This window comes from Zosterops lateralis, assembly GCF_965231275.1.
Source record: "Zosterops lateralis genome assembly, chromosome: 3".
In the NCBI taxonomy this organism is placed as follows: Eukaryota; Metazoa; Chordata; class Aves; order Passeriformes; family Zosteropidae; genus Zosterops; species Zosterops lateralis.
Genome location: NC_139764.1, coordinates 52,178,996 through 52,194,768, shown reverse-complemented (window position 1 = coordinate 52,194,768; position 15,773 = coordinate 52,178,996). Strand labels below are relative to the sequence as shown.

The 15,773-nt window shown below is 44.2% G+C and overlaps 2 protein-coding genes across 2 annotated transcripts in view; both read left to right on the top strand.

Annotated features, from left to right (window-relative positions):
- Positions 1-363: 363 nt before the first annotated feature.
- Positions 364-7,892, top strand: RSPH3 (radial spoke head 3; the record flags this gene model as incomplete). Its single annotated transcript, XM_083856110.1, has 8 exons — positions 364-485; positions 625-715; positions 1,974-2,109; positions 2,640-2,785; positions 3,319-3,522; positions 4,524-4,686; positions 5,736-5,822; positions 7,228-7,892. 8 exons carry the CDS (start codon positions 364-366, stop codon positions 7,491-7,493), a joined length of 1,215 nt encoding a protein of 404 aa, XP_083712236.1. The 3' UTR covers positions 7,494-7,892.
- A 1,444-nt stretch (positions 7,893-9,336) lies between these two features.
- The window catches only part of PLAGL1 (PLAG1 like zinc finger 1), a 45,181-nt gene continuing 38,744 nt past the window's right edge, over positions 9,337-15,773 (top strand). Inside the window, exon 1 of the mRNA XM_083856735.1 lies at positions 9,337-9,397. The gene's annotated coding sequence lies outside the window, so the exon portion shown is untranslated. The remainder of the gene's footprint in view (positions 9,398-15,773) is intronic.

The following is a 15,773-nucleotide window of genomic DNA, read 5'->3' as shown; positions in this document are numbered from 1 at the left end:
CTGGAGAGGAGCTTATTACAAAGGCGTGTGGTGACAGGAGAAGGGGGAGTGCATTAAGATTGGAAGAGGGTACATTTAGATTGGATATTAGGAACACGTTGTTTGCTGGGAGGGTGGCGAGGAGCCGTAGCAGGTTGCCCAGAGAGGGTGTGAACTCCCCGCCCTGAAAGTGTTGGAGGTCGGGCTGGATGGAGCTTTGAGCACCCTGATCTAGCGGGAGGGGTCCCTTCCCATGGATGATCCTTAAGGAGCCTCCCAGCCTGAGCCGTCCCGTGGCTGCCGGCGTGCGCATGCGCGGCGCGTTGCCCGGGAGACGGACGCCGTTACCGCTGCCCGGGCCCCCCCCCGGAGCCGGAGCCCACCATGGTGCCCGTCCGAGCGCCCGAGCTGGTGGTGCCCGCCAGCGTGCCCTACAGCTTCTCCAGCCACCCCCGCCTCCTGCCCGCCCGCCCCAAGTACCGACAGCAGGCCCATGCCGCCCCGAGGTGAGTGCCGCCTGCCCCGGGCCGCTGCCCCCCGCGCCTTTGCCCCGGGCCCAGCTCCCTGCCCGAGGAACCGCCGCCGCCCCGCCTTTGTCCCGCCGGGCGGGGGGAGCCGCAGTGGGCCCTGTGTGCTGTGCCGCAGGGAGAAGAGCCCCGTGCACCGCTGCAACATCATGATCGACCCGAGGGTGGTGCGCGGAAACGTCCTGTCCGTGCCCCCGCCGCCGCCGCAGGTACGGCCCTTCTCTGAAGTGCTGCGACTTTGTTGGAAAGTCATAGGAAGGGCTGCAAAAATGATCCTCGTCTGTAATTTTAACTACCGAAGCTGTAATTTGACTATCAATGTTTCACGTGGTGACAGGCTCTCCAGCTAAACCAGCCTGTGACTGTTTCCAATGGTGCTTTAAAGCGCTGAGTTTCATACGAGCTTCTGCTGTTCCGACTTTTTATCCCCCCATTAAGTACTGGATGCCTTTATTTTCCTTCTCCGTTTCTTTAGTGTAACAGTCCTGAGCAGAAGTCATTACTCGATAACCTGTTATCATATGCAAGATGTCATCAGGGAGAATTGCAGCCCTTGGGAAACTGAGTCGTGGGGTAGACTTTGCTTTATCCTCCCGCAGAAGCAGAGCTGAGTGGTCCAGCTGTAGGCAAAAGCTGCCTTGTGAGGATGCCCAGTTTTGTTTGTATTACTGCTATATCCTGATACAATAGTAAAACATTAGAATGGTTTGGATTGCAAGAGGTGCTAAAGATCATCTCGTTCCAACCCCCTGCCATGGACAGGGACATCTTCCACTGGTCCAGGTTGCTCGGAGTCCCACCCAAAAGTGATACTTTATTTTCAGAGAATATTTCTACACAGATAATTTGCTCATACATGAGTTTAAAGCAGTCTGTATTTTTAAAAGCTACTCTTTGAAAATAGCTTTGTGTTGTTCAGTAGCTATTTCTTAGAGTGAATTTTATATAAGTTTTGTTTAAGAAGTTCAAAGCTAGTGTTTATCTCAATCCATAAGTAGAATACTGAATTTAAACGTTATTATGAGTTTCTTTTGTTTCATCAGCAATAATTGGACCTATAAGTTTTATCTTGCAAACAATTCTATTCATGATATGATAACTGGACATAAGTCCATTTGACCTCTCAAAAATTGAAAACATGCCATTTTAATATACTTTATCTAACAAAATTCTGTATACAATATTCACTTTCAAATAAGAAATTAATTAATTATTACTCTTAGTATTAGATGTCATTATTATGTGCCTGTGGACCACTAGCATAACTTAATAATTTCATGCCATACAGTCTTTAAGTCAACTGAAAATTTAGGGCCAGGACTCAGGAAAGTAAATCGAAAATACTAGATAGCTAGCATTAAAATTGAAGAGCAACCTTCATTTTTCTGTAGAGGCAATTGAGTATCATTGTCAAGTGCAAGGTGTATTCTGTTCTGTGGGGTTTTTTTCTTCTTCACCCCTGCTCAGAGTATGCAGCCCAGTATCCTTGGGGTTAAAAGGCAGAGGAGAGCACAGAAAGTCCCCAAAAGGCTTACACAAGAGGAAATTCGACCAGGAACACCAGAGCCTGTGAAGGGCAGAGAACATGTTTATGTGCAGACAGGTAAAAGGCTGCATTTTTTAAAATATATGTCTGAAAACAAAAGCTTGCTGGTCTATGTTCATTTGCTAAATTGATGATGAAGTTGGTAGAATCAAACAGTTTAAAATCATAGAATGCTGGAATTGGAGGTTCAAAACTTGTTTAACTAGTGACATTTTCCCAGAAGGTTTATTTTTCAGTGTACAGTCTTGAACACTAGTCAAGACTGCCTCATTTATTCTTTCCATTATCAGTATAATTAGAGAAATTTCACATATTCTTAAAATTGAAGGTTTTAAAACTTTTGCTTAAGGTGAACTACCATTTTGGGAATCACTTCCATGAAGTGCACCTGACATTACAGAGAACACAGCATCAGATGGCCTTTGCAGCAAACTAACCTATGTTTTGAGAGGCTTTTTTTCTAACTTTATAGAAAGCATTTTATTCCACTCTGTGGATGTAATTCAGAATGTAGAGTCATCAAAAACAGATGAAAGCTAAAATAAAAGGAATCCCACTTTGAGTATTCATTGTGCTTTTGTTTCTAGAACTGTATTTGGAAGAGATTAGTGATCGGATAATAGAGATTGATGGAGAGTGTCAAACAGATGAATTTTTGGACAGACCACCCACTCCACTCTTCATACCAGCCAAAACAGGAAAAGATGTGGCCACACAAATAGAAGAAGGAGAGGTATGAAGTCAGGTCCACAAGTGCTGTCAAAATATTTTTCCCATACAAAACACATTTCTGATGCAAAATTGAAGTAGAAACAGAAAGGAACTAATCCTCACAGAACATGCAAGAAAACCCAAACCCAACTCACCAATGTCTGCTTTGAGATTAAGTGCAAAATTAAGGAAGACCTACTTCCAGCTAAGTGATACAGTGTTGAGAAATGCTCTTTTCTGTAAAACATGTCCAGCCCAAGAAGGGGCTGGAAACACAGAAATAGGGTCGAGGCAAGTGCTCAGCTTCTCCCTGGCAGTCCCCACAGTGGCTGTGGGAGGGTATGTGGTGTCTCTGTCCAGCACACTCACCACTTAGCCCCCAGCAGCACTCATGATTCTCTCTGCCTTAGCTGACACTGATCCCCCACCTGCACTTCTCCAGCCTGGCTTTGGTACAAGGGCTTTGTTCATCCTCCTCTTCTCTTTGCCAATGCTTGTTAAGAGTAATTGTGATCAAGAGACATTTATCTCTGTTTCTCTGACTCCCATCCTCAGTTGTTTGACTTTGACATTGAAGTTAAGCCGATCCTGGAAGTGTTGGTTGGGAAAACAGTTGAGCAGGCTTTGCTGGAAGTCATGGAGGAAGAAGAGCTGGCCCAGCTGTTGTCACATCAGCGTGCCTTTGCAGAGCTGCGTAACGCAGAGTTTGCTGAATTGCAGCGCTTGGAAGAGCAGGACAGGCGAATCAGGGAGGAGAAGGTAGGACTTCCTAGGGGCAAAGCCTGTCTGAATGCTGTCAGAGGGGAGAAAAACATTTCCAGTACCGAATGACAGGCTGTGATATAAACTGGGTATGCCCAAAAGGGTACTGTCAGCTTTGATATACCTTAAAGCATTTTGATGACATACAGCTGCACTCTGCCACTTGCTCTCATACAACCATACTGTTGTGTTTATTTGGAGCAGTCATGCTTGAGTGACTTGGTGTAGTTGGACACCTTGTCAAAAAGCCAAAACCAACAGCATTTTCTTCTGTACCTGATACAGCTGTTTCTTAAGCCTTTTCCTTATGGTAAGTGCTAAACAAATAGTCAGAGTGCTTGGAAGAAAAAGAGACATCTCTACTTCCCTTCCTCTACTCTGTGTACACACCTACATCTCAAGATTGCAAATATTATGCTATCTTAATAACATTTAGTAAATAGGAATCAACAGAAAAGGGAAGTCTTAATTACTTACTATTCATCAGCCTTGTATAATTGTGTCTTCTAATGTTTTCCTGAACCAATTTGAGTTTTAATCTTTTTGTACATTTATTGGAAGATAAAAATTTGGGAAATACTCATCCAACTTCATCACATTCCAAGGCAAATAACCAGCTTGATCTGCAATAATAAAGCAAAAAGCAATGAGATTAATGTATACTGAGGCATCAGAGAAGGGTTTCATTTGGCCAGCTGCAATGCCCTTATTTTACAGACTTGCCAAAATCAGAAAAGGAATACTACAGAAATGTGTTTCCCTGTAATTTGGGGTGTTTTAATACTCGATAGATTAAGTACAAACTTGCTTTCAAGCGCTCTTTCATGTGAGGAATTTCAGTGGAAGTTAAAGGCTGCAAATACCAGGTAGAGATCATAATTATCTGTACTTTTTCTATCTTTGCTATTTATGGGACACTGTGATAATTCTTCAAAGTCTAGATCAAAGGAGTTGTAGCTAAAGGCCTCTAAATTTTACATGCATAATTGCCTTGACAGGAACGTCGCAGACTGGAGCACCTGGAAAAGCTGCAGAAACAGAAAGAGACTGCAGAGAAAATTGCAGCTCGGGCATTCGCTCAGCGTTACCTGGCTGATCTCATTCCCTCAGTCTTCAACAATCTTCATGAGAGTGGATTTTTTTATGACCCTGTAGAAAGAGGTTTGGCTTGATTTTTCTTTTTAAATTTGTGAGCAAAGTAATATAAAGCTCAAACCAACCATGAAACAAATATTATCCTGTTATTTAGAATAATGTCATAAGACTTTATTCATTTACATTTGTAGCTGAACACAAAAAACATTATTGGTCATCTGTACAAATAGTGAAGAATAAGCAAGACCTGACAGTGTGACAGTGAGAAGAGCTACTTTGGAACTGGAGAGAAACAAATGGGTGGTTAGGATTGGGAGAGAGATCCAAATTGAAGTACATGTATTTTTATAGAACAGACAAAGAAATCAGTATGTCATTTTGAATATTTTTTAATGATTATCAGAGCAAGGGACAAATTAGTCAATTAGGATTAGGCCCTAAAAATAATTTTGGAATTGTACATCAGCGACTTCTAAGCTCTTAGAATCAGCAGCATTTCTTATGAGCTACCTTGCTGCACCCCACTCCAACAGTCTCCACACGGGCCCAGACCACAGCTTGGGAATGGTTATACTCTCTCCAGGGTAAATCATGGGGTCAGTGCAGAAACTGAGTGTGTTTTGCAACCAGGGCAGGCTTTGGGATCACAGTGTACAGAAAGTATAATTTGAGAAATACAGAGGTAAGCAGGAGCTCCTTAGTCAGACAGAACAAATTATTTCAGCAGACCAGAAGCCAAATGTCTTTGGAAAGCAAGGCAGGAAATGTTATTCTCCTGACTTGTTTGGGATAGTTATTTGGATCTCACTAGAACATGACTGTGTATCTCATCTGTGCTAAGCCCTTCAAGGGTGCCAGACTTCTTTGAAAATAACTGCAGTTGAGAGGACTCTGCTCTGAATCTATGATCATGAACCTCAGTAAGGGAGGTTGGAGTTAAGAAACTGAACAACATCTGAGAGATTTAATGTGACTCTTACAGAGCAAGTGCCTTTTGGCAGGGGGAGGGTTCATCCCTTAATTATTGTAGCAAATAAAAACAACCACTAAGTCCTGTTGGTCATCCTTTATAAAGTGACATTTTCCCTTTGTTTCTTCCTGCTAAATTCTCCCAGATATTGAGACAGTATTCCTTCCATGGCTGATGTCAGAAGTGGAAGAAACACTACAGAAGAAGGTCCTGGGAAGGACAATGCTTGACTGTAAGTTACCAAATCCTGGAATGTAATCTGGGCTGCCTGATGTTCTTGATTGTTTTTTTGCTGGTCAGAACAAATGTCACGTTTATATGGTCACTGTGGGTTAAGGTAGGACATGTCATTTTAGGAAAAGCTCCAAGTACCCATGGTTTTTGTGTTGAGGGTTTTGTTTGTTTGTGTTTGTTCTTGGTTTGGTTTTTTTTACTATATTAACATGTTTTAATGTTGGAAAGCTACTACTACAAAGGACTAGGAACTAATTTTCAGCTGAAACAATATAAGTGTCAGTCATGACACTTATATCCACTCTCTTCTGACTTTATTTTGTTGGAGGTTTGCTAATGCTGGGAGATACAACACATATGTCAGGAACAGAATGGTTAAAGAGTACAATTCTTTTTTTCTGCTATAAAGCTTCTACTTTCTCTGTGTTACACAGCCACTACTGCTGTTGTGTTCTCTGTAGTGCACTTGATTGTGCCAGTGGGAACAGAAAAGCCCATCTTTTGTACTGCCACATGTACACCATGAAAGTGTCTTAATTTCCTTGTGTGAGCTCTCAGAGCTATGGATTATTCTGCTGCATGAGAGGAGGATGGTGGCAGGCCATGGTTGACTGAGAAGTGAGGTGGCCAGTATTTTTCATCAAAACAAGGGCTTACCTCCATATCAGTCAATAATCATGTCCTTACTTTTGAAATAGATTGAAATATCAGAGTTCTTTGGGCTAGTTCAAGCTAAATATTTGGGCTCTTTTATTAGTTCAGAGGCTGTGGTTGAAACACCTGAAAAACCTGGATTCTGTCTTGTGTAGAAACAGAAAAGTATGGTGTATGTATGCCCAGCAGTGTGCTCCTAGATGAAACTACTTTTTACACTTGCATTACGTCTTCATTCCTATAGCTTTCCTCTTGCTGGGATTTTGGGTTTGCATTACAATTGTGTTTTCTTCCTTTGGATTATTTTTAGTTTAATCAGGATCCTGAATTTTATTTGTTAAGGGATAATATGATTTGGACAATTAGAGCTGGTGTGTTAGGTATCTTATGCTGATACATGTTACCAGTATGTACATTCAAGGATCACTTCTTCATGTAACTCAGAAAGAAAGTTTCTTTTAAGGAAAAAAATACTGTATGTGACTATTGAATAAACATCCTAGGGAGAATGGTGCTGCGGGATACAATATTGATGAGAATATCTACCACATTCTTGTTAGATCTGTTTCAGTTTTTAACTAGATACCATTGTCTTGCTCCAGTCTTTAGGTATTTCTTCATTTTTAGAGTTATTTCAGGATTCTTTCCCTATTTAAGGATTTATAGGTCAGTAATATATACAAAAAAAAATATCTCAAATTATAGGGGTTTTCCTCCATGGTTGTAAATGGTGGCTATCTCTGTTTCAGCCTTGATTCGAATGGTGGTTGAAAAACGCTTAGATGAATTCAGGCGTCCACCTCCACCTGATCAGAAAGAGGCACCTGCTGAAGAGCCCAGCGAAACAGATGCAGCTCCTGAGGTGTCTGGTGCAGATGCAGCATCTGCTGACGAATCAGCTGCAGAGGAAGAAGAGACTGACCAATCTGATGCTGAGGAACAGCCTACAGATTTCACTTCTTCTCAGTTAGAAGAACAAGGTCAAGAAGGAGCAATGGATTTGGAAACTGAGTAACAAACAGGCAAGTCATCAACTCAATGGAGAGCACTGGCCGAGAAATAAGGAATTAATTCCTATCTATTTACAGGTATTGTGCCCTAGCCATGCTGAAGGATGAACCAAAGCAACAGTAAAGCATTAAAACATGTTTTCTGTATGCTAGAATTGCTGATTTCAGGCTGCTACAATCAAGAGAGAAGTTACTAGAGAAGTCCCCTTTTACACAATCCAACCCATCAAAACCTGGGAGGTTTATGGTTGAAAAGTAATGCTGACCATTCCCTGTGATGGAAGGTCATGAGAAGAATGTTGAGAGCATCATAATAACCTTTGAAAGTGCTTTGATAATGTTCTTGGAACAATATTTCCTCACTTTCCTTATTTTGACTGGTAGTTACTACAGCAATTAAATAAATTGTTTTTGACTCATGTTAGTCTTTCGTCACAAACTTAAATGGACATCTCAGCAGGTAATAGAGCCAAAGTAGGTGTTCCTCGGGCTTGTCAGGTTCAAAGAGTTACCTGCCCCTGAGAATTTCTGCCTGTGCAAAATCCTGCTCAGCATCCTGTCTTGGAGCCCCTCCTGGAGGTGAGGGGCTTGAGCTACATGCCAAGTCCAGCCTCGGTTTTCTTTGTAATCATCCTTTCCTGCCGGTTCACTGGAAGCAGTACCAGACATGAGGGACAAAATGTGCGTTCACTGCCATGTGTAGTTGGTTGTCCATTCACGGGCCAGTTCCTCAGGCGGGGCAGTCCCCTCACAGAAGTACATCTGTGCTACATGGCGGCAACACCGAGTCATTGCCGGTGAGTGTTCCCAGGAGCAGCTGTCCCCGGCAGGCAGGTGGGGCCGCAGGGTGGACAGCTCTGCCGCCACAGGGGCACGGGAGATGCCGGGGCTCTGCAGCTCCCGGGTGTGTGCCTGCAGGGGGAACGGACAGCCAGAGGGAGCCGCAGGCACTAGAGGGCGGGACAGCCACGGGAATCCGGCTGGAGAAACGCGGGGAAGGACACTGCCGGTGTCACCCATTGCACACACTGCCCTAGTGACGCCCGTCTGAACTTCCCTCCTCTGCTGAACCCAAATAGTGTCGAACTTCGGCAAAATTTACTCATTTATAGCATGAGGAGCCAACACTTGAATCACCCAGTGCAGTCCACACCGGCTCATAGAATGACAGAGTAGTTTGAGTTGGAAAGGGCTTCATAGATCATGGAGTCGAATCCCATGCCTGCCATGAGCAGGGACATCTTTCACCAGGTCAGGTTGCTCCAAGTCCCATCCAGCTTGGTGGTAAAGGAGAAGGTGGAATCATCTTTTCAGGGCTGACCCGTGACAGTACGAGAAACAGCCACTGGTCTCTTCAGGGGATGTACACACAACGCCTTCCCTTCGGTCTGCTGGGGTGCGAATCTGCAACTGCACCCCAAGTAAAGGAAGCAACCCGGGGTGTGTGTGCAGGACATTGTAAAGGCGGTGAGGTGCCTTTCCTGTGAAGTTGTTGGCCACCAGCAGTGCAGGTCAGGACGTTCTGCGGATGCTCACGGGCACTGACAACTCCGCGGCCAGGGCAGAGGCAGTACCGGCGGCCGGACAGCTGCGGGACCCGAGCTCCCGTGAGAACAGCCTTCCCGCAGGGCGAGCGCTCGGACACCGGGGGCCGCATCCCCGGGCCGCCCCCGCGCCCCGCCCGGGGCTCACCCCCGCCCGCGCTGTCCCGGGGCTCCGCAGGGGCGGAGCGGGGAGGGGAGGCGGCGCGGCCGGCCCTCGTCCCGGCCCTCCCCCGGTCCGCCCGCCGCCGCCAGGCGTCTCCCGGGGCCGGGCACCGCCGCGGGGACGGGAGGAGCCGCCGCCGCCGCCGCTGCGCTCCCCGGCCCGGCGCTGGGGCAGCGGGCGGCGCCCGGAGCTGGGCCATGAGGTGAGCGGGGCCGGGCCGGGCCGGGGCGCTCCGTGTCCCGCAGCGGGGCCGGGGGGAGCGGGGCCGCTCCGGGCGGGGCAAGGGGGGCGGGCGCCGAGCACCGGGACTGCCGGACCGGGCCCGCTGCCGCGGATAAGCTGTGCCACAATGTGTCCGCCTTCGGGAGGAGTTTCGTCTTCACTTGTTTGTTTTCCGCTTCTCCCCCTCGACTTTCCGCACGTCCCCCGGCCGCCGTGCGGGCTCGCCCGCTTGTCCCGGCCCCTCTTACCTCTGCGCACAAAAGGGCCGCGGGACCGCCACTTTGGGGGAGGAGGGGACATCTCCCCAGCCGCACGGCCCTGACGGGGCTTTCGGGGCAGAGCGGGGGCAGCGGGCGGTGCCGTGACCGCAGACACGGGTCCTGGGCCGGGAGGTTTGTTCCCGCCTGGGAAAACTTGTGCGGCTCCAAAGGCGCGCCCGCCGCTCGCACACGGGGCTCGGCACCTGCATCAAACCCCCGCCCACAGAAGCCGCCGCAGCGGAGTTTTCCATCTCTCTTCAGGAGGCTGACAACTTGCCGAGGTCAAGGCTTGAGTTGTCATTGACTCCTACGGGACACACGACTTTTTTTTTTTTTTTTTTTTTTTTTTTTTTCTCCCAAGAGGAATTTACTACATTATAGGATTTGTTTTTTCTTAAAGTACTTAACTTGGTTAAAAATTAACTTTTAGTTGTTTTTAATTTCTCTGTTAGAAGTTTCTGTCCCTTAGTCAAATAGCACTTCATTTTTTAGAAAGGTGAATATTGGACGGCCAAACTTTTCTCTGAGGGCTGTTGCTTCCCCTGTCTGACTTTAACTCAAGTATGTTCCACCTTGCAAGGCATGGCCAGTAAGGCAAACTGCTTTTGTAGAAGATGTTTAAAGTAGTTGATGAAGAGCAAAAGAACTAGCTGCCTTTAAAAATTAAGTTTAAACACAATCTTCCCACCTCAGCTGATATTTTTAATTTATAAAGGACTATATAGGACAGAATCCAAGCCATGTTTTTGGGTGCATGATATATCTACATGCATGTTTGTCTGTGGCCACTTTGTCTAACATGATGAGGATCTTCATGAATAAATATAAATGACACAGGCCTTCCCTTTCCAGGAATCAGTAGCAGAGGATGTGCCTGGCATCATTACCAGGAGATTAGCAAATCCGTGTCTGACAGAATGGGAAAGAGGTTCCCAATCTGAACACTCAGATTGGATTGCATTGCAGTTGTAAAATTAACATCAGCAGGTGCGACCTGATTCTTGGTTGCTCCAAAGCTTAGCAGAAAAATCTGGCTGTTTAAATCTAAGTTACCTGATTATGTGCAGCAGCACAAGGTGTCAGGCAGTCCTGTCCTTCTTGGCACCTTGCAAGAGTGTAGCTTTTTTGTTGTGAGGTTTTCAGTGTGCCAGTGACCCTGCAACATCTCTTCTGTGCTCTGACCCTTCACTGGGGAGAAATAAAGAATCTGTCACTGAGAATCTCCCTTTACTGCTCCTTCCTGTCCCTGTCACTGATTTGGAGAAGCAGTACAAGGAGCACCGTTCCACCTCTGTGCATGGGGAGTGGTTACACTGCACAACACAAAATGGGGCTATGCCAGGCAGGTGGCTCTGGGTGGAACACAGGGGGTTGTGCTAAACAAAAAATACAGGTACAGTTGCAGGATCAGTGACAAACTGTGGTTTTATTCCTCAATATTGTGTGTGTTTGCTGCCCTGGTGCCACTGTACACTGTATGTGCAGTATATTTTCCACCATTAGTGTGTTACTTGCCCTGAATTGTAAGTCAAAGCAGTCAAAATCTCATTTGCCAACCTAATGGGAGCTGGTATAGATCCTGGAGTACTATGACTGTGTAATGGGCTGACCACCACTGCTTTTTGAATTGTTCAGTGTAAATAGGACCTGGTTGTTCTGATCATGCAGATGCTGAAAATTGATAATAGGATTATTTGTGTAAGAAGCAGAAGATGGGACGAGCGGGAATAAAAAAGAGAAATAAGATTGGAAGGACTGTGCCAGTTCCTCCAGACCTGTGTATCAGAGTGAGAACAGTAGGGGGAGGTTTGGAGAGTTTGGTACAAAAAAAATTACATAAATACAAGAAAATAAATAATTATTTCCTAAAGGGGACCATCAAATAATACAGTTTATTCGCTAAGTTTAACCAGGGCAGGTCTCAATTATTTATAGCTAAGGGCAATACTTCCTATTTCCTCTAATGTCTATAATTTTCTCTGCATCAAGAACCTCCTTGTTGTGAAGTTCTGTGAGCATTTGCATGTTTCATCTCAGTGCCTGCCCTTCTGCCAGGATTCATTGGAAAGGAAGCATCATAAGATAACTCCCCTCCCCTTGACATTTATTCTACAATGTATTGCCAGGGCTGGGACCTGATCTGCTGTCCCTCCCTCAAATTCTTAGTTTCTTAACTGATGATTACACCCCAAAAAACGTTGACCCCCACCTTGCCCATAAGTGAATACACACATTGTACTTAAGGCAGTGAGTGCTGGCATTGTAAGTTTGATGCATTTGAGCACTTGACCTGACACCTGACTTTTCAGATCTAAATAATCCTCTTCAGTAAGAGCAACCTGGCCCACAAGATGTTTTCAAAACTACAGTATTGCCAGTTCCCTACTGGCCCCTCTGAGCTTTTATTTTAAGATGTTCCTGCTTTCAAAGATAAGCATGAGGCAAACAAGACTGCTCCAAACACCAAGGGAACAGCAGTCACACACTTCTACTTTAGCCTGTGCCACCGTGCAGGCAGCTGCATCATTTAATTGTCACTAAACCAGAAGAATCTGTTTGTTCTTTTCTTGTGTGTGTGGAAAGAAGTAGGAAATCTCTTTGAATGATGCCAAGGATACTGCTATTTTGTGATAACTAGCAGGAAATGACAAGAGTTAGGACAGAAAGAAGGTCAGTTGACTTGAATTCTGTATGGGAAAATCCTGAAAATTAATCATAAAATTTAATTCACACATATCCTGGGGACAATCAAATAAATATTTTGCTTCTAATTTTGGGGTTTTTTTTGCTGACTTGTCTCTATGTTCCAATGCATTCTTCTGTATATGAGCTATTTGCAATTTGCTGTAAAAGAGTGTTTTGGTTTCCAGATGTCTCTGACATGACACTCCAGAAGCAACAGTTATTTCCAATGGACTTTGCTGTCTCTATATGTCTCATATTTCCTCTTTTTTCTTGCTTTTTCTGCTTGTACTGATTGATCTTTTGTAAAATGGCATGAGTTGCAGTGCTAAATAAGGATCAACGATATCTTTGTAAACTAGTTCTGTCTTGGAGGACAGAACAGATCTGCTTTTATCTTTCTGTGTCTCGCACCTAGAGCACTATTTTAGGAGAAGCTGTTTCACAAACAACTTGGGATAGAATAATATAGCTTAGGAAAGCACTTAGGAAAATACTAGTGTAGCAGTACCTAACCTGTGCTAATATCCACAACACCAAGCAAATGTAGTGCATTGAGCAATAGTAAACTTTGCTCTTCCACTCACTCTCTTGTTTCCATGTTCTTATTGCTATTAATGGTGTTGAGGGACTCTTGAGAAGCAAGATGTCTTCTGCAAGAGTGACACGTGTCTTTCAGAGAGAACCACAACAGCAAGAGCCCCATGTGATTTTTTGGACATAAACTGTCACTGCAATTTTGTTGCTGTACTTTAGCAAGAATGTTATTTCAATCACTGCAGCTGTAAAATGTGATGGACAGCTTTGGTTTGTGCTGTCCTGCAGAAATAAGTAACTTTAGATTCAGTATGGCTTTTTTGAAGATTACACGAAAAACACTGTAAAACTGAGCAACAAACAAGTTATTTATATAGCACTAGAATTCTATTCTGCCAGTGCTTTGACAGGTTGGTGCCCAAAGAAGACACCAAGTGTCTAATCATTATATTGTCCTACAATAATAAGCGGTGGAAGGACCAGTGGAGCACATATTAAAGATGTAACTAAAGTAGTTCAATGCTTATTTTGTCCCCAGACAGGTAGATATTACTTCTTTTCCAGGTGGAATTCTCTCTAGAGTCATCATGACAGATATGGCATGCAGAGAACCAAGAAGAGTTTGAAAGGAAGGGAACTAGAGATGCTGAACAAAGACTGTAAAGAGGGAGTAAGCAGAAGGCAGAGGGAAATTAGTAAAATGCTGGAAAATATTAGCTAAGAGAAAGAAGTTCTTTCTTGATGTTTGACTGGCATAACAAAAGAGAAGCTCGTAGATAGGAGTACAAAACCCCCAGAGATTTGTTTTGTAATCATAAGTTCTATTTTAATTCAATTTTTATTTAGCCTTTGCAACCAGCGTAACTTTCTGTGCAGAGAGGCAACCTTTTTAATGCTCCAGAAATGTTCCATACACGTTCTAGGATTTTTCTGTCTTCTGGGATTTTTTTTCCTTTTTATGTACTGGGAGTCATGGCTCACCTGCATCATTGAGTAAGGAAAAGACATTAAACCCTTTTAAACTGTTTAGGACAAGCCAAGAAGATGTAACATAATCTTTTTCTGTTTCAAATGCACTTAGGTATCTCAGCAATCACCCATATTAATTAGGCAAGTGACTTAATATCTCTCACAGTGAGAAAGAGCAGCAGGTGATTTGCCTGCTGAAACACTATGTTTTTGTATTCTCAGGGCTCATCCAAGAAAAGACCAGGGCTGCTGGCCAGAGTGAGTCTAAATTAACTGTGGCAAAACAACTCCTCCCTCTTTCAGTGGAAGAGAAGTTTGAAAACGAGCACATGAGATATCCTGAGTAGATGCATCATTTGCTTCCTGTAAACCTGGCAGCCAGAGAGCTTTTCCTCATCCCAGTAGTGCCAGGCACTGGAAAGAGATCACTCAATGTTAGTCCTCAGTGGTGGATGCCAATGAAAGTAAGAAAAAATGTGTCAGGTGAGGATTTCCACAGTTGGGCTGTTAGACCCCAAATGAAGGCAAATGAAACTTCTCTTGACTAGAGAAGGGCACCAAAGCTGGTGAAGGGAATGGAGCACAAATGAGGAGCAGCTGAGGGAGCTGTGCTTGTTTAGACTGGAGAAAAGGAGGCTCAAGGGAGACCTGACTCTCTACATCTGCCTGAAAGGAGGCTATAGCCAGATGGGGGTTGGTCTCTTCTCCCAGGCGACCTGAAACAGGACAAGAGAACATTGTCTCAAGCTGTCCCAGGGGAGTTATAGGTTGGGCATTTGGAAGAAATTCTTCACAGAAAAGGTGATTAGACATTGGTATGGACTGCCAAGGGAGGCAGTGGAGTCACTGTGGCTGGAGGCGTTTAATGAAAGGCTGGATGTGGTACTTAGTGCCATGGTCTAGTGGACATGGTGGTGATTGGTCATGTTGCACTCAATGATCAGAGGTCTTTTCTCGCCTAGTTGATTCTGTGATTCTGTAACTAACAATTTCAGCAAAATGTCGCATAGCCTGGAGCACCGATTCATCACAAGCCAGTGAAACTGATAAAAGTCTGCAAGATGTTTTGGTTTCAGTTAACTCAGGGTATTAAGGCAAAAATAAGTTTACTGGAAATATTTTGACTTGTTCATGACTCACTTGTTTTTACAAACCTGACACTCCTTTCCTCACAAAGCAAGTAAATATGCAGGCAAAGCAAACACATTTACTATAAAATCTGTGATACCAAAATTCTGTAGCTCTGAAAGGTATTCTCAGCTTGCCCTTATTCAATACCATTTGAGGGGGTCAGGGAGGTGTTCATGTAGTAACACTCACTATGTCCTGGCTTGGAAACATGTTGCTTTGGATTTCTAGCTTTGCTTAGAACAAAAGATTGGCGAGGCGTTTTGCGTCTCTTGGGGGTTGCAGATGGATCATAATGATATTCTTGTCACTAGTTCTGCCCGGCAAGGCTTCTGGACCTAATTACTTCTCACATAGCAGCTGCCAGGGACAAGAATAATTTTCACACTTGGAAATCATCTTTACTTGACTTGTGCACATTTACATGCTTTTATTCTCTCTAAAATACTCTTAGCGTAAGTGCTAGAAGGAATTGTCTCCCTTTTTAATCATTGAATTTGCTATAGAGATTTTTCACTGAATCTGTGGAGGGTTTTGGCTGAAAAAATGCATCCTAATTTTTAAGCATTTATTGAATGAAAGGAAGAAAGGGTGCCCTGGCCAAAACAGAGAGATTGACAAGATAGAAAACAGAACAAGGATAAATGGGAGAATTCCACCCTTTGTCTTACTCCAATAGAAAAGATAAGGCTTGAAATGATTTTTTTTTTTTTTTCCTTTAAGTTGTTCTTTTTGTTTCATCAATTTGTCAGTGTTGATGCCTGAATCTCAGAACACTTC